Source organism: Magnolia sinica, chromosome 12, assembly GCF_029962835.1.
Source record: "Magnolia sinica isolate HGM2019 chromosome 12, MsV1, whole genome shotgun sequence".
NCBI lineage: Eukaryota > Viridiplantae > Streptophyta > Magnoliopsida > Magnoliales > Magnoliaceae > Magnolia > Magnolia sinica.
Genome location: NC_080584.1, coordinates 21,747,961 through 21,771,181, shown reverse-complemented (window position 1 = coordinate 21,771,181; position 23,221 = coordinate 21,747,961). Strand labels below are relative to the sequence as shown.

Sequence of the window (23,221 nt, the reverse complement as noted above, 5' to 3'; positions counted from 1 at the left end):
TGAAAGATTCAAGACATCTTTCTTTTTCTTTTGCATGATCCAATATGAAAGATTCAAGACATCTTTCTTTTTCTTTTTTCTTTTTTTATTTTGGGAAGCCGCCGGGGGGGGATGCCCTGGCCCAAGAATCAGGTCGGTCCACTCATCCGGTGTATCACAATGCAGAAAACAGCTGTATGCTTAAGAAATTGTTGGCAAGTATCTGCATTCGATGCACAAGTGTGCAGTACCTGACAAGCAAAAGAACCAGATTTCATACATGCTCCACGTTGGCATATGCGTAAGGATGTATGAAGCCGGGCTGTACATGCATGGCATTAGCAGACATCATAAGCCTCAGTAATAATACTGAAGCCCAAGAATGACAATTACATATTCATGAACAATAAGACATGATAGAAACAGCAACAACTGGATATGAGCTGACCTAAACGGCGGCGAAGAAGATGCTTTTGGCGGGCTATCCGTTCTGCTGGATTCTTGCTATTATCATTTGCAATATCGTATTCCTAAAATGAAACAGCAGAAACTATTTTTTGTTGGTAAATGACACAAACAACAGTTAAAAAGTAGTATAATTTATATATCATGGATGGAAAAGTTGAGCAAGACGTTTAAAGAAACAAGAATATAATTCATCATTGTCATCATCATCATCATAGATTTGCCCCCAGATATTTAGTGTTGCTGTTATGAATCGTGTTTCACCAATCATTCCTCTCCAAATCCCTATCCTTGGTAAATTAACAAGCCTTCCAAAATTATGTTTTAAAGAAACACAAATATATATATATAGGGAAAAGGTATTACACGCTCGACCGTATTGTACCTTCCATAAGGTCGAGTGTTGGCGGCACGTTATTCTTTGGATGGTAAAATTTTTATCTCTTGCACGCATATTTTTTGCAAAAGTCTTGCACCGCCGTTGAAACCTTACTAAGGCCCACTATGATGTTTATCCAAGATCTAACTTGTTCATAAGTTAAGACATACATGAAAGAAGGAAAAACACAAAATTCAGTTTGATCGAAAACTTTTGTAGCCCTTAGAAATTTTTAATGGTGGGCATCACTCTATCCACTGTTTTCTATAGTGGGTACATTCCAGCTTTGGATTTAGCTCATTCTTTGTCTCATGCCTTAAATTGTTATCTCCAACTGAATGGACAGTATGGATATAACACATACATTTATGGTGGGTCCCAGATAACTTGGTGATGTAACCTGTCTATAGAATCCACGTCTAGTGAGTCCGTTACGACTTTTAATAGTATGTGTATTGTGTCCTACCCCGCACAGACAGTAATCCATCCGGGCGGCGCTTTGTGGGGCCCACTGTGATGTAAGTGTTTTATCCACGCTGTTAAAAGATTTTCTCAGATTGTTTTAAGTTATTATCCTAAAAATGAGGCAAGTCCACAGCTCTAGTGGACCACGACAAAAGATGCTGCACTGATAATGACACTCACCGTTGAAACCTTTCTAAGTGCCAGTGTTATGTTTCTTTACCATCCAACATATTCATAAGGTCATGTAGATGTGAGTGAAGTGAAAACACAAATATCAACTTGATTCGAAACTTCCCCAGCTCACAAGAAGTTTTTAATGGTAGACGTTCAATCCCCACCTTATGGTCCACTTAAGCCTTGGACCTGCCTCATTTTTTGGTTCATATATTAAAATGATCTAAGAAAATCGTTGAATGGCGTGGATAAAACACTTACACCACGTTGGCCCACAGAGCCATTAATCCGTCCGGGCAGGGTAGGACGCAATCCGCGTTCAAGTCAATGTACGCGGATTAAATACTGACAAGTTGAGTAACGAGTCGGCTACTGAAGTTATGCCACCAAGTTCCGTGGGCCCCACTATGATGTATGTGTTGTATCCACACCGTCCATCCATTTTGAGATATTATTTTAGGGCATGAGTCAAAGAATGAGGCAGATAAAAATCTATAGTGGACCCCACTAAAGAAAACAGTGGGGAGAGTGATTCCCACCGTTGAAACTATCCCAACGCCCACTATAATGTTTATTTGAAATCCAACCTGTTCAAACGTTAAAAAAAAGACATGAAATAAGAGAAAATACAAATATCAGCTTGATCTAAAACTTTTGTGGCCTTTAGAAGTTTTTAATGGTGGGTGTCACTATCCTCACTGTTTTCTGTGTTGGGCCCACTAGATCTTTGGATTTAACTCATTCTTTGCATATTGCCCTAAAATGATATCTCCAAATGCATGGAAGGTGTGGATATAAAACATACATCATGGTGGGGCCACGGAACTTGGTGACGTAACTTCAGTAGCCAGTCTAGGTACTCAACCTGTCAGTATCTAATCCGCGCACGAAGTGGATGGAAACAACGTGAATTGAACTTCTATCCTTGAGAAATTCTAGGGGTGGCACGGTGTTTGGTAAGGGCCAACCTTAGTGTTTGTGAGAAATCTACCCCGTCTATCAGTTTTTAGAGATCATTTTAGAACATAGGGCCAAAAATGAGTTGGATCCAAGACTTAAGTGGGCCGCACTAAAGGAAAAGCTGGGTAGGGAAATTCCTACCGTTGAAATCTCGTTGGGTCGAAAGTGATGTTTCAATTGCATCCATATTGTTCATAGCAATATTCCTACTGAGATGAACTTAAAACACAAATATTATCCTAATTTAAAACTTCTATTGCCCCAAGAATATTTCAACTGTGGACGTTCAATCCTCATATTTTCGGCCCATTTGAATCTTGGATCTGGCTCATTTTCGGCCTCTTGTCCTAAAATGATATGAAAAAATAGATGGACGGGGTGGATTTCACAAAAAAAAAAAATCACAGTAGGCCCCACCTAAGTTTCTAGCACAAGGCTTTTTGTAAAAAATAAGCATGAGAGAGAGAGAGAGAGGTGAAGGGGTATTTTAATAACAGGTTGCTTCTTTAGTTTCCTAAACAATCTCCCATCCGACGAATAACGTGCCGCCAGCGCTCAACCTTATGGAAGGTATAATACGGTCGAGCGTATAGTACCTTTTCCCATATATATATATATATATATCAAAACTTGTAATTGCAGCAATACGAATCGAATGTGAGAAATAAAAGAAACTAAACATTTGAAATTTATAAAATAGAATCCTAAAATGTCTAGAAAATTGCTTGAGTTGCATAGTAACAATCAGTGTTAATCCAAAATTATTATATAACAAAAGCTGGGCATATCTTAATTAGAACGATAATATTAAAAGAGGAAGGGGGGGGGGGGGGGGGATAAAATGGCCAAATTAGACCTAAAAAAGATGGATGGAATCATAAAGAAAACTAAAGAGAAATGTTAAGGAAAAAAAGTAAAATCTGAAGCCTGGAATCGGCCATACAAATAGAGTATCTCAATTACAAACTAGTACTATGGAGCTGGGTGAAGATCTCACCAGAACAATAATGACTCAAGGTAGGCAAAACTTCAAGGGAGGGTAGATTTGGAGTTGATAACTGAATCTTTTTATTTCTGATGTTTCGATATACATAATCATTGCAAGTTAGGTAACTTGAATCGTGAATTCTACACTCAACAAAAAAAAAAATTTAACTGAATTATAAATCCTCTAAACATTAATTACAGGTCCGTACTTAAAGCTTTTGTAACTGACCTTACAGTTTATAAATTAATCATCATCTTAAGCCTAATCCCAACTAATTGGGGTCGGCAACATGAATCCTAATCCACCATTCCACTCTATCAAGGGCCATAACTTCAGTTAGACCATAGATCATCAAGTCTTTTCTTACTACCTCCACTCACATCCTTTTGGGCCTTCCCCTTGCGCTTTTGAAGTTTTCAACTTGTACCAACTCACTCCTACCCAGTGCAGTTCTTGGTCTCCGTAGGCCGTAGCACATGACTAAACCATCTAAAGTCTACTTTCCCTCATTCTTATTACCTATTGGTGCTACTCCTAAGCTCCCTCAAATGCCTTCATATTTTTCATTTTATCCTTGTCTTGCCAATCATCCATCTCAACATCCTCATTTCATCTACATTCATCCTAATTATTAATAAATTAATAATTAATATGATCTAATATAAATTAATTGGACATAATATTCTGATTATTAGAAGAGTTATGCTACAATATTTTCACAAGGCATGCTCCCATGGTCAATATAAATTTCCAGAGACAATTATGTCAATGAGTATATTTTACAGGATCCATGTAGACACATGATATAATTCACAAGAATTTCAAGGACTTAAAAAAGAAGAAGAAGAAGAAGATTTTAAGATTTATCACGTTTCTGACACAAGAATTCCCCAGGTCATTATCCAGACCAGCCTATTATCTTCTTTTTTTATAAATAACAGAAGCCTATTATCTGACTCAATAGCCACAAATCCACAATTGCATGAGGATAATATCCCAAATTAGCAAAACTGGCAATATAATTTGTCTATCTTTGACTAGTGATGCATATTTTGAATGCCAAAAGACTATCACCAAAACAAAATACATAATCGACAATCAATTGATGGAAACTGAAAATATGAAAATGTATGTATCGCAAACACAGGATGCACTAGACAAGGTTCAAGCATGCCCTAAAAGATTAATATATTAACCATGAGGAAAACAAATTATCAATGTTTGAGTGCAACTATGCTTGCAGCTCGATCAGATGGATAGCAAAAAAGGAAGCACAGAGGGACACTTCATAGAGTAAAATTGCATAAAGCAGACAAAAATTGTCAGAAGATAGCAAGCATGACCTTACCTGTCCCACAGAGGCCAATAATGGAGCACCAAATTCCAACACCTTTCCAATGTCAAAGCTGTAAACAAAATATGACTGTTAGCTGATAAAAGGTTAACATTTTCCTTGGTCGTACATTCACTTTTGGGAATATAGAGATGAGTTTGAAACCATTATAATAATAAATAGTGCCATACACAGACAACCTTCTGAAAGAGAGGCCTGCTACAGTTTTCGGAAGAAAATTTGACCATCCCATCACCATGTCTTTTGTAGCATCAGAAATTCTAGCCTCCATCATCTCCGCTTCAACATATGCAAAAACTTCCTTCAGAGATGTGTGCTTAACATTCTCGGCAATTGCTCCCACAGCATGAGCAGCAGCAACCCTGGTATCCCAATTCTTACTCCGAAGATATTGAGAAACCTATAACTCACAAGGTAATTTGTGTAAATACCAAGGCATGCATAAATACAGAAGTTTACTGGAAATACGATAGTAAAACAAACGAAGACAATCATTTATGACAACTTCACGCCTATTAGGATTGTTCTGGTTGAAAGAAGAAGGGGGGAATCAACCAACAAAGGGGAAACCAAAAAGAGAAAATCTAAGACTAGTGAGATAGAGGACATGGTTAAAATTTTGGAAGGATATTTTTCAATTTGGGTAACATGTCCATTGTGACTGTTATAAATGTTCCAATTGCAAAGAAGCCAACCCAAAATCGGGAATAATTTTAGAACAGAAGAAAAAAACAATGTTGGCATGTAACCTGGATTAGATGACAACAAACCTTTTTTAGGAGAGAATTTAAGTCCTGAGGATGTGACTTTGCAATATCGCCAATTTGCCGTGCAGCGGCAAACCTTGTTGCTTGAGTTGAACCAGCTTAGTTTTGGTCAAAGAAACTCCCAAAATTAAAATTATCAAGAAAGATAACAAGAAATAAGGTCTATTGAAAACCGATGCTGAAAATGCACTTGATCATGCACACATGAATGTTAAATCAAACCTCATCCATACAACAGAATGCAAAGCATTAGTGACCAGGAGTGGAACGTAACAGTACTTAAAGTGTAACAATTAAAAGGATACTGTCCAAAAGAGTGAGCAGGCGATGTAACCGAGACGACTGTTGAGCCATGACGCCTGTAGAGGTGCCAACTCTCTCATTCGAACAAATTGCAAAGGCATGCAAAGTACTCTTTTGACTACTAAACAGTCAGCCTGGCTCTTCCATACCAGATGAGGCTCACCCTTTCAAGAATATTTTGTCAAAACCAACGGATATCCAACGTAGCATTCAGCTCAAACCAGCAATCTGCACTATGAATACACGATAAGCGCCAAAACAAAGCTAAGCACACCATACAACAACATGATTGGTCAATTTTCAATGTTCTAAAAAAAAAATTAAAAAATATTTATAAATAATAAATAAAAACTAGTTTCAAATATAACAGTAGCATGAATGTGATATTTTCATCTTTCAAAGATGCAAACAAATGCATTTAAGGCAATAAAAATGCAAACTGCATCCAAGTAGAAACAAATTAAATCATTTATACCAACCAAGAATATGTGATACATATACCCAGCAACTGCAAACATTCATGAGTCATATATGAGGTTGAGGTTTGCCCAGCAGGCAATTTGAGCAGCAAAAAAATCTTCCCAGATGCAAAGGTTATGTACAAAGGAAAAAAGGTTTGTAAATTACCAGGTCATTTTAGGATTGATGTGAAGTATTCGAGGCTGAAGAAACCAAAAAAAAAAAAAAAATACAAAAGTCAACTTTTATGCAAGCTTGATCAGATTGTGTGAACTTCCCACTCAGGTGTCTGATTTCACACACCAGCAGTAGTATCTAAGTTAATAAGAGATGCATTAAGTGCAGAAAGAAACATACAAATTGTTTCCACATTACATTTTCGTATATGGTTTTAGTCAAATTTAGGGATGCAGTAACAAATGTGAGGACAAGTTGTGGAAAGACGAGTGAGTTCCCAATTCCTGTACACTTACACCAAGGATTGGGAATTGATCCCAAATCTTTTTGCATTGGTTCTGAGAGAGTTAACAAGGCATTTACATGAAGAGGTCATGTGGTGTATGTTGTTTGCAGATGATATAGTTTCAGTTCACAAAACGAGAGGGAGTAAACATAAAGCTAGAACTATGGAAGGATGCTTTAGAACCTAAAAGTTATAAAATTAGTTGGACTAAAACAGAGTTTTTTTAAGAGTAGAAGTGGATTTTATTACAAGTAAATGACAAAAATACAACAGAGCCACCAAGCCATAACACAACAGTAGGCCAGCAAAAAACAGCTCATCTAGGAAACACAAAACACAAACCAGTACTCGCAAGACAGCCCTAACTAGATTCAGCGCGCCCACTATCAAAGATCCTTAAGGTCTGCCTCGATGCACCCTGGTCAGTGAAGAAATCTGCCAAATCATTTGCTTCTCTCTCCACATGAGACAAAGAAACTTGCTTTCCTCTACAAATGTCCCTCACATCATATTGATCAGATTCCTAATCCCTGACAAACCCAACTGATTGCATTCCTGGAGTCTCCTTCAACAATAGCTGGGAAGAGACTGAATTCAGCCGAAAGCTTTACTGCATGCAGCAGTGCTGCCACCTCGGCAAAATTGGAATTCCGGACTCCAACCAGACCAAAAAAATCAAAGATGGTTCTTCCTTGATGATCCCAAATGCACCCGCCTATCCCAGTGCACCCAGGATTACCGAAGGAGCAGCCCTCAAAACCAACTTTAGAACATATAGGAGGAGACTCCGTGTGATCTTTGGTCGTTCCTGTTTCAATTCAGAGTTTACTCCAAATCAGCAGTGAACAGGACCAAGGGGATTTACCACATATCGAGTTGTCCTCACCGCATGCCTGGATAAGACTGAAAATCTTACTGCTGAAGCGAAGTGCTAATGACTCGAACTAGGATTTTTTTGGTTCTCTTGTTCCTTTCTAGCCAGATGACTCACAACATAGCATCGCACACCATCTTCCAAAGGAGTCTGCCCGCTTCTCCCCAAAGCATCAACAACAAAGCAGTGCACCTAAATCTGTGTGACTGTGACCAACTTTGGCATGACCCAAGAAATGCCAAATCGCTGATGGACCTGACTTCAAACCTGACTAGAGACTGAGAAATTCAGAAGAAGGCGGCCTAAAGATTCTTCGTTGCAGCAGCACATCACGCATCTATTGGGAATTGCCATACCATCCCTTTTGAGGTTACTGATCGTTATGATTTTTTTTCTGAGACAATGTATGGAATGCAATTTAGTAATAATTTGAGTGTAAACAAGAAATTAGTTAAGATGGTTAACCACAAAGTACCCCAAAATGACCATTTTCAACATACTGGGTCAATAATTCATGACTGGAGAGATCGAGAAGGACATTACTCATAGAATTCAAGCTAGGTGGAAAATGTGGAGATGTGCCCTTTAAATTTTATGTGATCACCAAGTAGCAACGGAACTTGAGGGAAGTTTTTTAAGATAGCTAAAAGGCCAAAAGGACGTAGGGGGAGTTGATGACCTATCTCAGGATATGGTCGTCAATAGAGTGGAATTTGATGCAGGACAATTAACCACTTGCTCTAAAAGCTCAAACTGTTAGGGTACGGCGAACTAATCCCTTTATCTCATAGCCCAAGCCCCACGTCTCATGGGTTAGGATCTCGGCTAAACCCCCCTCGTGGGCTCGTGGGCCCCAAATCACATGGGCTGCCCACCCCGAGTGTGTCCCCGCATCCCACGGGCTACCCCACTCGAGCCCGATGTGAAATGCCCCTGCATTAATCACCCCCAGTGAAAAGTCTCGAACACAAGACCTCCCCCGTAGGCCCCAAATCACATGGGTCACCCACCCCGAGTGTGTCCCCGCATCCCACGAGCTACCCCACTCGAGCCCGGTGTGAAAATGCCCCTGCATTAATCACCCCCGGTGAGGAGTCTCGAACACGAGACCTCCCGCTCTGATACCAATTTGATGCGGGACAATTAACCACTTGCTCTAAAAGCTCTAATTGTTAGAGTGTGGCGAATTAATCCCTTTATCTTATAGCTCAGGCCCCACATCACATGGGTTAGGACCTTTGCCGAACCCCCCTCGGGAGCTTGTGGGCCCCAAATCACATGGACCACCCACCCCGAGTGTGTCCCCGCATCCCACGGGCTACCCTACTCGAGCCCGGTGTGAAATGCCCCTGCATTAGAATGGTAGAATAAGATTGATGTAGCCAGCCCAAGTAGTTGGGATAAGACTTATGATGATGATGACAGTTTTGGTAGATTTAGGATTTGGTAAAATAACTTCCTATTCCATTTTGATTGAGTAAAAATAGAATTCAGCTTGGATACTTGTATTCTCCAACAACTAATAGAATCTGAGTTTGTAACTGGATTCTTGGATAAGGGTTCCCTAAAACTTTTCGAGCATGATATTAAAAAAGGGTTAGGTAACGGTAATAGCTGGTTGAGGGGAAATTTCAAAAAAAAATATTTTTTAATAAATTTTTTAATAATTTTTAAATAAAAATTATTGTTATTTTTTGAAAATTAACAAGGACTTGAAAATCAGTAGATCAGCCCTATACATGCTTGATTTCATGTTTGAAGTACAACATTGCAAGCAATTTGGAAGAAATTGGGGAATTTCAAATTTTCCCCAAATCGAACCACCTACACTCAAATTTTGAAATTAAAGTGTATGTGATAATCATTTCATCAAATACTCTTAAATACTTCAAAATTAGTCTCAATTGACAGCTAGTTGAAGGAAATTTTCAAAAAAAAAAAAACTATGGAAAAAATGAAGAACCAAAGGATAGTGAAATCAAAGCTCTAACTCCATGATTTTTCATGCAAAACATGAAGAACCAATGGATTTTTAACCATTTGACACTAATTTAATATAATTTCAACCCAAAAAAAAAAAAAGAATTGAAATATGAAAATACTCACCAAATCGAACATGGGAGATATATCGGCACTATCTATGCATTTCGTATCACACAGGTGGGATACAAGATATATCATGGGATATATCGGCCGACATCGTCGATATTTAAAACATTGCAGCATAGCACACACAACCGACCACGATGGTGTGTTGACATGGCAAAGTTTTGTGGGCCCCACCATGATGTACTTGTTATATCCACTTTGTCCATCCTTATTGCTAGATAATGTTAGGGCATTAGCCAAAAAATGAGGTAGATACAAAGCTCAAGCGGACCACAGCATAGAAAGCAGTGGGGACAATAACATCAACTAGTGAAACCTTCCCAGGGCCCACCATGATGTTTATTTGCCATCCAACCTTATTCATAAGGTCACACAGACCTAGATGAAGGGAAAACACAAATATCAGCTTGATCCAAAACTTTTGTGGCCCCTAAGAAGTTTTCAATGGTAGGTGTTCAATCCCCACTATTTTTGTGGTGTGGTCCACTTGAACTTTGGATTTGCCTCTTTTTTAGCTCATGCCCCTAAAATAATCTAGAAAAATGGATGAACAGTGTGGATATAACACATACATCATGGTGGGACCCACAAAACTTTGCCACGTCGTCACAACACTAAAGTCGATCGTATGTGCTACCCTATTGTGGGGCCAAAGTCAATGTATGTGTTGTATATCCATGTCATCCATCAGTTTTACCAGCTCATTTAGGTCATGGTCCCAAAAATGAGGCAAATCCAAATCTCTGGTGGACCACACAGTAGTGATTGAATTCCCACCATTAAAAACTTGTTGGGACTACAAAATGTTTTGGATCAATCTGCTACTTGTGTTTTCCCTTCATCTAGGTATGTGTGACCTTATCAATAGGTTGGATGGTAAACAAAAATTACAGTGGGCCCTACGAACTTTTTAATGGTGGGCATTCAATCTGTATTGTGTGGTCCACTAGAGGGTTGAGATTTAGATTTGCTTCATTTTAGGGACTATGCCCTAATGAGCTAGAAAAACTGATGGGCAGCATGGATATACAACATATAGATCAAGGTGGGCCCACGAAATAGCGTGCATGCAAAGTCAGCATCATGTACCACCAGAGTAGTTAAAAAACCCTAAAACATGGTTGTGGATCAATCACATTTCAATTTCGTTTAAAGAGGAAGGAGAGAGAGAGAGAGAGAGAGAGAGAGAGAGGGACAAACCAGGAAACAACCCGATTTTTCCCCATTCCAAACCATTCTATTTTGCTCTCCCGGAAAAAAGTGAGCAACTCTAGAACAGCCCATGTAATGCAAGGGCATTTTCACACGGGGCTCAAGTGGGGTGGCCTGTGGGATGCAGGGGCACAGCTAAGGTGGGCGGCATGCGTGAGGTGGGTGGCTCGTGTGAGACGGAACCCATGTGATGTGGAGCCCACAAGGGGGGTTCGGCCGAGGACCTAATCCATGAAATGTAGAGCCTGGGCTATGAGATAAAGGAATTGATTTGTCACGCTCTATCAGTTCGAGCTTTCAGAGCAAGTAGTTAATTGTCCTGCGTCAACGGGGTATCACAGCGGGAGGTCTCGTGTTCAAGACTCTCACCAAGGGTGATTAATACAAAGACATTTTCACATCGGGCTCAAGTGGGGTGGCCTGTGGAATGTAGGGGCACACTCGGGATGGGTGGTGGCTCATGTGAGGTGGAACCCAAGTGAAGTGGGGCGCACGAGGAGGGCTTGGCCGAAGATCTAACACGTGGAATGTGGGGCCTGGGCTATGAGATAAAGGGATTGATTCAAGTGGTTAGTTGCCATACGTCACCTTGTAGCTTCACAAAATCCGCAAGTTCCTCTTCTAAGAGGTTCCTTCAACATGAAGGCATCCAAGTGACCTCTTGGTTGTTTATGGAAATGGGATATGGGGATGCTTTTCTCCATTGCTAAATTCACCAATCTCAGGAAAACTGCCTGGAGCAACTTCTCCCCTATCCAAATATCCTCCCAAAACCGCACCTTGTCACCATTGTCAATCGCAAAGTTGATTCCCTCACTAAATTTTGGTTGATGTCCAAGTCAGCCCAAGTCCCCATCCCAAGTACCCAATAAAGTAGCTAACTTTGGGAGTATTTTCACGTAACCAATAAAGACATTGCTGCTCATGACAAAACCCAGCCTTTTGCTTGCAAAACAATTACTTTGATGCTCCACCTAAGATGAAGTCCACCCTTGGCATAGTAAAAAAACAACAATCCAACATAACGGAAGTGCTTGCAAGACTCATGTAGGTATATAGTAGGGGTAACTTGCACTAACATAGGGGAACAACTTTATGTTCATGGGACCCACTACTTCCAATCAGTGCACCACCCATATGTTTGGCCCTAAACTTGAAAATCAAACCAATCTAAAACTCAAAGTGGACCAAATCACAAAGAACAGTTTGGTGAAGACACCCACCATTAAAACCCTCCACATTGTGTGTGAGGCCCACCATGGTGTGGATATGCCATCAAATCCATTCATCCAACGTGCCCTAGTAGGATAAAGGGACACACCAAAAATCAGGCCATTTTGAGACTCGTGGACACACCATGCACATTTAAAGGCTTTGGCATGATTTTACACTTTAACCCTGTAGTGTGACCCACCTATTTTTGGATCTACCTAATTATTGGGCTCCCCGGTGAAAGTCAAGCAACCATTTTGAGACTTGTGGAGGCACCATGCTCATTTAAAGGATTTGGCATGATTTTACATTATAACCCTGTGGTGTGACCCACCTGTCTTTGGATCTACCTGATTATTGGGCTCCCTGGTGAAAATCAAGCAAATGCACTGACGTATAAGGTGGATCTCATGTATGTTCCCCCCAGGTGATGATTGGTTAGTGCAAGTCAACGCCACATAACCACCCAAGTCACGCTATCATGGTCATCAACATAAAGGCACATGGTTTGATGGTCCATGATCAAGAGTGTTCACTGGGTGGGACTCACATCGACGAAGATGGACCATTTTCTGCTAATTGCATAAATTGTAATGATCCTACCATCTAATTGGTGGATTATTTACATGTCAATGCAGATCGTTGCCAATAGTTTGTTCTATATTCAAATTGTAGGTCATTGATAGGATGGCTAAGATTGTCCAATCAATGAATTTCCTAGTGCGGCCAATCCACAATAGGACCGACATGATGAACTATGTGGATCACAAACCATTGAGTCACAGGTCCTCATGGGGTGAAGCACAATGGCTAAGGAATCCTAGGATGTTCGTCACTTTCTTTTTCTTAAGTCATCAATGAGAATCACTTTTCGTACACAAGGAAAATGTTTATGGGATCTAAAACAATCATCACGCACGCCTACCTTGGATCATAACCTATTCATACCAATGGACAATTCTAACCCGTGGATTGGAGAATTTTTAGAAAAAGATGGATGGTTTAAAGGAACTTTGGTTGAAATTTTATAACCGTCTATTCCCTACAAGTTCTCCAATAAAATGTGTGAGATTTTCTGCTCAGTCGGGTTTGTTGGGGTATTGCTCACCCAGGGTACAGCCTACCCAATGACTGGTTTGGATATTATATGTTTGCCATGTGGACAAAAAGCAGGTCACTGTTAATTAATTGAACGAAAGTGGCAAACACTAACTTCTCCCTCTAAGGAATGACTGAAGCATGCGTTATTCTAAGCAGGTAAGGCCCATTTCATCAATGTAATTGAAAACAAATGCTAGATAATGAATGTGTGCCGATGAGATCTCTCAGACAAAGATGATGAGAGATTGGAACTCGGTTTGGGAGGTGATGGACGATCGTGATTACCAAAAAAGTGATAATGTAAGAGGAAAGCAACCACAGGGGCATGAATGCTAATCCAAGTCTGGCGTTACTACTGAGAAGAACATTGACCAACACCCAGGGGTATTAACGACGGGGAGAGATACAGAGGTAGCTCTCAAAGGTAAAACGGCAATCATTACTTGTAGTCTAGACAACGGAGACAATGCAAACTATGGGGGGCCGGAGTGGAACAAGGTGTCTCGTCTGATGCGCAACTCCTCGTCCTTGTCCACCGGAAAAAATAAATACTCTTATCCTAAACTCTTTGTTAGGGGATACCCGGAAGGCTAGCTCCCTATCAACATTTCAAGGGTTTTCGGGCGAGCAAGCGCGGTCATGGACGTCGTCATGCCGATAGATCGAGAGACCGGTTACTATCAAGGTTTTGCGCTGGTTAGAATGAGCTCTGAAACAGAGCTAGCCAAAGCAGTCAAAATGCTTCACGGAGTCAAATATGGTGGTGTTCCGATGCTCGCCCAACGCGCGAGATTTGGGCCGAAACACAGAAATCAAAACCATAAACCGGCCAATTCGGAATCTCTACAGCAACATTCTCCCCCTAATCCGATTCCCCTTCCCACACGCTCGGACGACCTCTCTTTCAGAGACGTTGTGCTCCTTCGTAAACCGTCCCCTAAGGTTCACCCTCATAACCAAACCCAAACCGATACGATTGAAAATACCCCGGCTAGTAAAGCCAACGAGGACCGATTTGTAAAGCAGCAGGATTTTACCATTTCGGTCAACACAGACAGCTTCAATCGTGCAAGAGCGGAGCTTCAGGATATGGTGGTGATTATTACAACGGATGGAGCTACAATTACACAAGTACAAAACTGGATTAAGGATTGTACCGGCTTCCACTCCGATGACAACTACATTATCAAACCCATAGGCTATAACGATTTATGGGTTAAGGTACGCCCGGGTATTAATCACGAAATGTTAACCACGGCGAGCCACCTTCATTCGGAAGGGCTGGTGGTTAGAGTCATGTCTTGGGAAGATTATTCCCTGTTTGGGATGGAAAATACGTGGGTCCTCATTTGGGGTATTCCTCTGGAATGCTGGAATGAAGATTTCTTTATCTCGGCTGCAAAACGTATAGGCTCCCTCCTCGAATTCGATTCGAAGACAAAGCAGGGGGAAGAACTCGGCGTCGTCAGAGTTCGAGTGAGAAGAAAGAAGGGCCTTCCCCTTCCCCTACCCCCCCACTTGTCAGTTAACATCGATAATCGTCAAATCTTCCTCCCGGTGCAGGCCAAGTTGCCCGACACAGCATATTTCAGGTGGGGAGATCTCTGGAGGGCGAAAGAAGCTTCGAGCTCAAACCACTTTCAGTCTCGACGGAACAGTGAAGGAGCACAAAGCCCTTTCTCTCGCGGACCACTGGGAATACTCTCTGTCAGAACCCCTGGCCCCATCGAAGATAGAGCTTCCATCAGAGCCGTTCAAGTTACAGATGGCACTTCGTTAAAAGTCTCGCCGCTGATCTCTGACGCCCACGAACCTCGAGACTCCCTGCGTCAGCCACGGGTGCCGGATAAGCCTCCACATCTCTTACACTCAAAAGCGTCGCCTCGACCAGAGCGTCTCTTAATCAATGCTCTGATGGAGAACCTTCCAGGTGCAGACCCGCGCACGACACATGTCTGCTCCCATCATGCTCCTTTCAGTTGCCCGAGATCAGATGGCACTCTGTACTCGGGGGTTCAACATGTGGCGAGATCTCCGGAACTCGTATCTTCGGATATTAATTTCCCTCCCCAACACGTTACCTCTCTATCAGCTCCTGTGAGAGTAGAATCGTGCGCAGGTCTTGCCAAGCCCTTAGTCAACATTCATATCTAAACCCAATCCGTCCCTTACACAAATCCCAACCACTCCCTCCGATCCCTAAATCTATCTCTATCCCTGATAACCCTCTAGATCAAACCCCAGCAACTTCACAAGCCTTCCTTCACCCTTTGTCCTTCCATCCTCACAGTATGCATATAGGTGAAATAGTCTACAGAATTGAGGATTCCGACAGCCGGTTCTCCAGTTCTCAAGCTCTATCATCCCTCCCCTCTTCACCTCCCAACTCCATCCCTCACTCTCGCGACTGGGCAGATATGAGGCCCATCACTCTTTTCCAGGAAGACCTCTAAGACAATGTGATTGTAGCCGAACCTCAACAGATGCGTGCTGAATGTTCCCATCAGCAACAGGAAGCCACGGACATGATTACAATTGCAGAGAAAAGTCGGGAAGACAAGATCAACTCCCTACAAAACAAAAAATGGATTAGAGAAGCAGTGGGACGCGTTGGTAGATTGCTCGGACTAACGTTTAGGGACAGACCTGAAGATTACATTGCCCTCTTTCAATGTATCGAAAATAGAGGAAGACCCCTACCCCCCTCAGCGCACTCCAACCAAACACACCCCAAGGTCCACCAACAACCGAGAACTCCAGAGGCTACAACCAAGTCCAAGCCTTCTGTCGGCTTCAACTATAAGGCAAGGAAGGCAGGGATCTCAGAGAAGATTAGTGCCCCAATGAGAATTCTCTCTTGGAACGTAAGGGGGGTGGGCTCCAAACAGAAGAGGTGCCTCATTAAAGACTTTGTCAGTCGCAGAAAGCCGGACATCCTCTGCCTTCAGGAAACGAAGGTGCCCTTATTCAAAGACTCTCTTCTCGCTTCTCTGTGGAATGCAAACAATGCTAAATGGGTCACTCTCAACGCCTCAAGAAGTTCTGGAGGCATTATTATTGCTTGGAAATCGTCCAAATGGGACCTTCAGTCCTCCTCTGTTGGTCACTACTCGGTCTCAATCTCTCTAAAAGATAAGTTCTCCTCCTTTTGTTGTTTGATTTCGAAGGTTTATGGTCCTACTTTGGACTCTCTTAGATCGACTTTTTGGGATGAGCTGACTGTTATTAAACAATCCTTCTCAGGCTCGTGTTGCTTCGTAAAAGACTTCAATGTTATCAGATTTGCCGAGGAGCATTCTAGGTAGAAGGATTTTTCCGACTGGATCCAATCCAACGAACTGGTCGATCTCCCCCTCTCAGGGGCCAGGTTCACCTGGACTAATGGCCGCCTTCATCCCATCCAATCCAGGCTAGACAGATTCCTTCTGTACACCGACTGGCTCGAAGCTTTCCCCTCAGCGTCTCAGGTGGCCCTTCCCAGAACTACTTCGGACCACTGTCCCATCTTCTTGATGCTGGAAAAGGACAGTTGGAGCCCAAAACCATTTTGTTTCAACTCCTCTTAGATCTCTCTCGATGGCTTCAACCAAAGAGTTGTTAATTGGTGGTCCTCCTTCCAGGCCGATGGGTTTGCTGGTCACAAACTCATATGCAAACTCCGACTTCTAAAAGAGAAGCTGAAGGAGTGGAAAGCCTGTGAGTTCGTAAAGAAAGAAGCAAAAATGGTTGTCCTTTTATTAGACCTCCAGCGAATTGAATCGGATGCGAAAGGTTCATCCATGTCGATCCAAACTCTAGGTAAACGGATTCAGATTGTCCAAGACATATCAGCCAGGGTGCTGCAAGATGAAATGTCCTGGAAGCTGAAATCTAGAGTGAGATGGATTAATGAAGGTGACAAAAACACGAAATTTTTCCACAACATTGCCAATACGTGTGCTCGAGCCAAGGCCATCTTCAGCATCACAGTCGATGGCAACTGCACTGAGGACAGATAGGAGATTGCTGGTCAAGCCATTCACCACTTCAAATCCCTCTTATCTTCTGAAGGCTGGTCCAGACCTCTCCTCAATCACATCCAATTCCAATAGCATGATGCGATGGAAGCTTCCCTTCTGGAAATCCCTTTCTCGGAGGACGAGGTGAAGCTGGCAGTCAATTCCATGGGTAGAGATAAAGCTCCAGGCCCGGACGGCTACCCCATGGCTTTCTTCCAAACTTTCTAGGATGTCATCCGTGTTGATGTCATGGATTTCATGGTCGAATTCCATAACAGAGGCAGATTATCCAAAGGATTAGAAGCATCCTTCATTGCCCTCATTCCCAAGGTAGCTGGAGCTACTTCTTTCTCTGATTTCAGACCCATCAGTCTGATTGGGGGTCCTTACAAAATCCTCGCGAAGGTCCTCTCCTCCCGTCTTGCTAAGGTTATGGGAAAGCTCATATCGGAGAATCAGAGTGCTTTCATCAGGGGCAGACAAATCGTGGACTGTGCTCTCATAGCCAACGAGGTTCTTCATTCTTGCCACAAATCTGCAGAAAAAGTGGTTCTATGTAAATTGGACATTGAAAAGGCTTACGACCATGTTGATTGGGGTTTCTTGGAATATATGCTAGGTCAAATGGGTTTCGGCGACAAATGGAGAAATTGGATCAGAGAATGCGTCAGGTCGGCTCATTTCTCTATCCTTGTGAACGGCACGCCTACTGGCTTCTTCAACAGCTCCAGAGGGCTTTGACAAGGTGATCCCTTATCCCCGCTCCTTTTCCTTCTCATTGGTGAAGCCCTTTCCAAAATGCTGCTCTCTGGCCAGGAGGCAGGTATCCTCTGCGGTGTCAAGATGCCCGGGGTTTCTATTCCTATTTCACACCTCCAATTTGCCGATGATACTCTTATTATCTCCAAGGCTTCCTAGGAATACATAGAAAACCTTCATACTACCCTTTGATGCTTCGAGGCGGTATAAGGGCTAAGAATCAATATGGCCAAGTCTAAACTCTATGGAGTTAATCTTTCCGATGCCGAAACAGCCAGTTTTGCTACTCTTATCGGCTGCCAGTCTGCTTCCCTCCCCTCTTCTTTTGTGGGGCTTCCCCTCGTTGTTGGTATCCCTCCCAAATCAATGTGGGATAAAATTATCGTCAAATTTTAGAAATTCCTTATGCGTTGGAAGTGTAGATATTTATCAATAGGGAGTCGTCTGACCCTTATCAAGGCAGCTCTTTCAAATCTCCCCACTTACTTCATGTCTCTCTATAGATGCCCTTCCTCAATGCTGACGACCATTGATAAACTGAGACGTGACTTCCTGTTGTGTGGCAAAGATAATCAGAAAAAATTCCATTTGTTAGATTGGCAGGAAGTCTAAAAACATTTTCAAGATGGTGGAGCTAGCATCAAAAATCTGAAGATTATGAATAAAGCCCTCCTGGGCAAATGGATTTGGAGATTGGGTACTGAAGATGGCTCTCTCTGGAACTCCTTAATTAAAGGCAAATACGGCCATTCCCCAGGCGGCTGGTGGACAAAAGATTCCACATCTTATAGGGCTTCCGCTCAGTGGAAAGGTATCCTACGCTCCAAAAAGGAATTTCTCAACAGTACATCCTTCCAGCTGGGAAATGGCCTCTCCATTCGCTTCTGGGAAGACCCCTGGATAGGTGATTTGCCTCTGATGGTGCAATTTCCAAACATATATCGTCTGTCTCCATGCAAACATACTCCCGTTGCTAGCTGCTTCTCCATCTCGAACGAGAATATCGCTTGGGACGTTTAATGCACCAGGAACCTCCACGACTGGGAGATATCTAAATTCGTCGATCTTCTTGATCTTATCTCTAAAGCTGCCCCAGACATATCTACCCTTGACAAGCTGCGGTTCGATCTTTCTGCGTGCAGCTCTCCCTCCCCCCCCCCCAACTCCTCGGCCCACTCTACCCCGTTCATTTGGAAGTATGTTGCTCCCCCTAAGTTCATTTGTTTTGGATGGCTAGTAGGAAAAAACAGAATTTTTACGGTGGATAACTTAAAGAAAAAGGGTATGCATATCGTAAATATTTGCCTATGCTGCATGAAAGAGGAGGAATCTGTGGATCATCTCCTTATCCATTGCCCTTTTGTCTCGCAAATCTGGGCAGAATTTTTCAGTCATTTTAATATGAACCGGTGCAATCCTTCTTCTGCCAACTATCTTCTTTCAGCTTGGCATGGGGTCAAGATAGGAAACGCCAAGACTCGCTTATGGAGGTTGTCTATTCTCGCCATCTGGTTGTCAATCTGGGAGGAAAGGACCAATAGGCGTTTTAACGATAAAACTGCGTCGGTTCAATCTGTTTGGTCCAGAGCCAAAAATCTGATTATAGAATGGGCGGGCATTGTAATTGGTCTTAAGGATGTTGATCTTCTTTTCTTAGGTTGCTAGTTTTCTGCCACCTCGGCAGTTTTTTCCCTTTCTTTCTGTGTATCTTTTCTCTTTTGAATGCAGTTATCCTTTAAAATATATATATATATAAAAAAAAAAAAACAAATGCCAGATAATAAATGAGATTTTCAACAGAGGTTGCAACCACACAATTCCAATCAAAGGCCTAGCACCCAGTGTGGCAGTGTGGGCAAATCATCCACAATGTTCATGGCATCCATGTACACAATCCAGACCATCCACCACATGCTGCACTGCTCAGATTGTCTCAACCGTTGTACTCCGAACGTTCAATCTGGACCATTGAATCACTGAAAATCTTATCTTAATCATTCCATTCTCCGGACACCAATCGGACAGTCACATTCACCTATCAGTGTAACATTCAGCATATGCTCCAATCCACAATGGGGCCAGGAGATCGTTGGTCTGGATTGACTACACGTCTACCACAATTTAACGAATTTGTACTAAGGGCACGTCCCTCCGGTCAATTTAAAATGCAAATATAGGGTTTCTAAATGAAAAAATCGACTCCATCCAAACCCTAAAAAGGTACAAAACCACCGAAACAAAAACAAACCTCTACTTTGGTGGAAGAAATAGAGCGGAATCAAAGACATGATTGCAATTTTATATGAAAGGAAAGGTGGAATGAGATCGAACCTGTTCTTCGTTGATTCCGAGATTATGGATTTCGAAACGTGAAGATCTCTGCCTCCATGGAAAAAATGAGAATAAAAAGGGATAGAAAAAAAACGATAGAGAGAGAGAGAGACAGAGACAGAGAGAGAGAGAGAGATAAATATACAGAGAGGGAAGAGACGTGAGAGACGAGAGAGATGGAAGAAAAAGAGGAGCGAAAGAGCGAGAGTTCCCCTGCAATTCTAGCGTAGAAGCGTGCGATGAGATAAAGGACTCCATACCAGACACGAGGATTGGACGGTGGTGATCGTGGGAAAGAAACAGATCTCAACCGTTGGAAAGGATAACGGGCGGTGGGAGGAATTCTTGCTTTACACTCCTATGTTAGTTCTGCACCACTTGGAAAATGGTGGTGACTCATCCTCTTCACACGTGGCATAGATTAACAGCATCCGTACCATCCAAATTGTGAGGTACAGTCACGTTGATCAAGATATTCTAAGCATCCAACTAATGACCGTTACATAGGTGGCCGTGAATACAATAGAGAATGGTTTAAATTCAAACTAAAAAAATATGACTATTAGCTTTGTCCTCTCTTCCAATTATTTTTATGGTCCGTTCGATATTGGGTCAGTAATTTGGATGGTCTGGATTGCCTTGGGACTATGCCATGTGTACTTGGAAGAGTAACTACCGTTTCTTAAACTGTACAAAACTAACACAGAATTCTCACCAGGAAGTTTATTTCTCGAGTAAGGCATGGTATTTTGGTAACTATTTCGAAAGCGTTGGTGAATGGCATGCTCATAAGGCAACCCTGACCGTCCAAATAGATGACCCAATTTGGATGGATAGAAACAATGTAATCCACTGGTGAGTTGACAGAAAACATCTGATTGTACCTTTGGAATTTGGAACAATCAACGTTTTGCTTTCAAACATCCATTTGATAGCCATCAATCGGATGGCTGCGATTGCTTGATTAGTGTGGTTTGGGATATATTCTCCATCCATAACATGCCCCACCACTTGGATGGTTTGAATTACCATGGAGCTATGTCGTGTGATGTTGCAGAGTCACCACCCTTTTTTAAATGGTGGTGAACTATCTTGAGAGTATACACAGTTAATTGATATACGGTGGCAGAGTACGCTTATCCATAAGCACGCACTCGGCAGCTGTACCGGAACGTGGCAAGCGTTTATATCCACCGAAGCTGTCCACACCGGGAGCGGATTGGGTGAGAACTCGGACCCACCACGGTGGGTGGGACCCTGACCATGATGTATGCGACTGCATCTACGCTGTCCATCCATATTGAAAGCTCATCTTCGAGGCATGATCCAAAATTGAAGTAGATTCAAATATTAGGTGGACCATAATAAAGGAAACAAGGGTAATCAACCATTGAAAACTTTTCATGGGTACAAAAGTTTTGAATGGAGCTGATATTTGTATGGTCTCTTTATCTATAACTTTGTGACCTTATCAACTGGTTAAATGGCAAATAAATATTCCAATGCACTCCATGAAATTTTTAATAGTGGGGATTCAATCACTATTGTTTGCTATGATATGGTCGACATGCGATTTGGATCTCTTTCATTATTAAGATTATATCTTTAGGGCCTGTTTGGTCCCAGAATTGAATGTTATTGAAATGTACTAAATGGAGTTAAAATTGTTAATGTACAATGATTGCATGTATAGAAATACTATGATATTGTATGCATCTAATCCCAATGTTTGGGATAAATAATTTACTATGGGAAAACACGGGATTAAGTAAGATCATATTTGGTGGACTACGGAGTTGTAAAGCATGGACCAGATTTACAATGGATGTCATTCACTTGTACACATATATAACCAGAATATCATGTATAAATGGTGTACGTGGATGGATGGTATGGATAAACGCATGTATCGATGTGGGGCCTACATGTGTAGTGGATTTTTGAATCCATAGAAATCCTGCATGGGACCAAAATGCAATTCCACGGGACTAAATGTAATTTCATCCCACATTATCCCAACCTTTCCCATCCTCACGAAATGTTGGATGGAATTTCACGGAAGCAAATGCAATTCTATCCCACCTAATCCCATCTAATGCCCTGCGGTCGTTCAACGCCATGAATTTGGAGGATTTGAGGGGATTTGAAGGGAAATTCCATGGCATATTTGGCACTCTAGAGGTTTTAAATCCAAGGATCTTAAAGAGGAGATTATCAATTGCATCATTATAATTACTTCCATTCAAACATTGTTTGGGTGAATCAATTATTAAAAATTGTTGGTTAGTCACTTGGATGTGACATTGTGCTTGTGGCATGTCCGGGCTTTGGAATTTCATCATTTTCATGTAATGAATATGTTTCAATGGGCTTATTATAACCATTATGTCAAACATTACGTAAGTACACTAATTAGATATATTAAAGTTAATTTAGTAATTAAATTTAAACATGTGTAAATATATTATGTATAGCTATTTTTGGGTGACAGGGGATTCTGAGTCCAAGGTGTCAAGCGTAATAACATTAAGAGGGTTTCGAATCCAAGCAGTTTCAAATCCGTTCCAAATTTATGCTCCAACAAGCTTTCAAAGCTGACAAACAGTGTGGATTTCAGTTACATACATTACTGAGCCCAACAGTCAAGGTCCTATCACCTAATCCACTCCCATCCAGACCGTAGCTCGAAATGAGCTCACGTCTCATTGATCGAACGTCTCGTCCTCCTGTTAGAGGAATTTGCTTGCTGATTTCGGACAATTGATAATAACCGTCTCATCTATCCACACGGTTCATCCATTTTGACAGAATTTTTAAGCATGATACCCAAAAGGAGGTAGATTGAAGGCTCAAGTGGACCACGCCATAG

At 41.8% G+C, this 23,221-nt stretch overlaps 1 protein-coding gene across 1 annotated transcript in view; it reads right to left on the bottom strand.

Annotated features, from left to right (window-relative positions):
• The window catches only part of LOC131221097 (TATA-binding protein-associated factor BTAF1), a 97,658-nt gene extending 77,170 nt beyond the window's left edge, over positions 1–20,488 (bottom strand). Inside the window, exons 1-6 of the mRNA XM_058216210.1 lie at positions 20,353–20,488; positions 5,837–6,062; positions 5,535–5,629; positions 4,944–5,164; positions 4,759–4,816; positions 428–509 (exon numbers count right to left, since the gene is read on the bottom strand). Coding sequence (XP_058072193.1) covers positions 428–509; positions 4,759–4,816; positions 4,944–5,164; positions 5,535–5,629; positions 5,837–5,885 — 505 coding nt within the window. The 5' untranslated portion in view covers positions 5,886–6,062; positions 20,353–20,488. The remainder of the gene's footprint in view (positions 1–427; positions 510–4,758; positions 4,817–4,943; positions 5,165–5,534; positions 5,630–5,836; positions 6,063–20,352) is intronic.
• Positions 20,489–23,221: the final 2,733 nt, after the last annotated feature.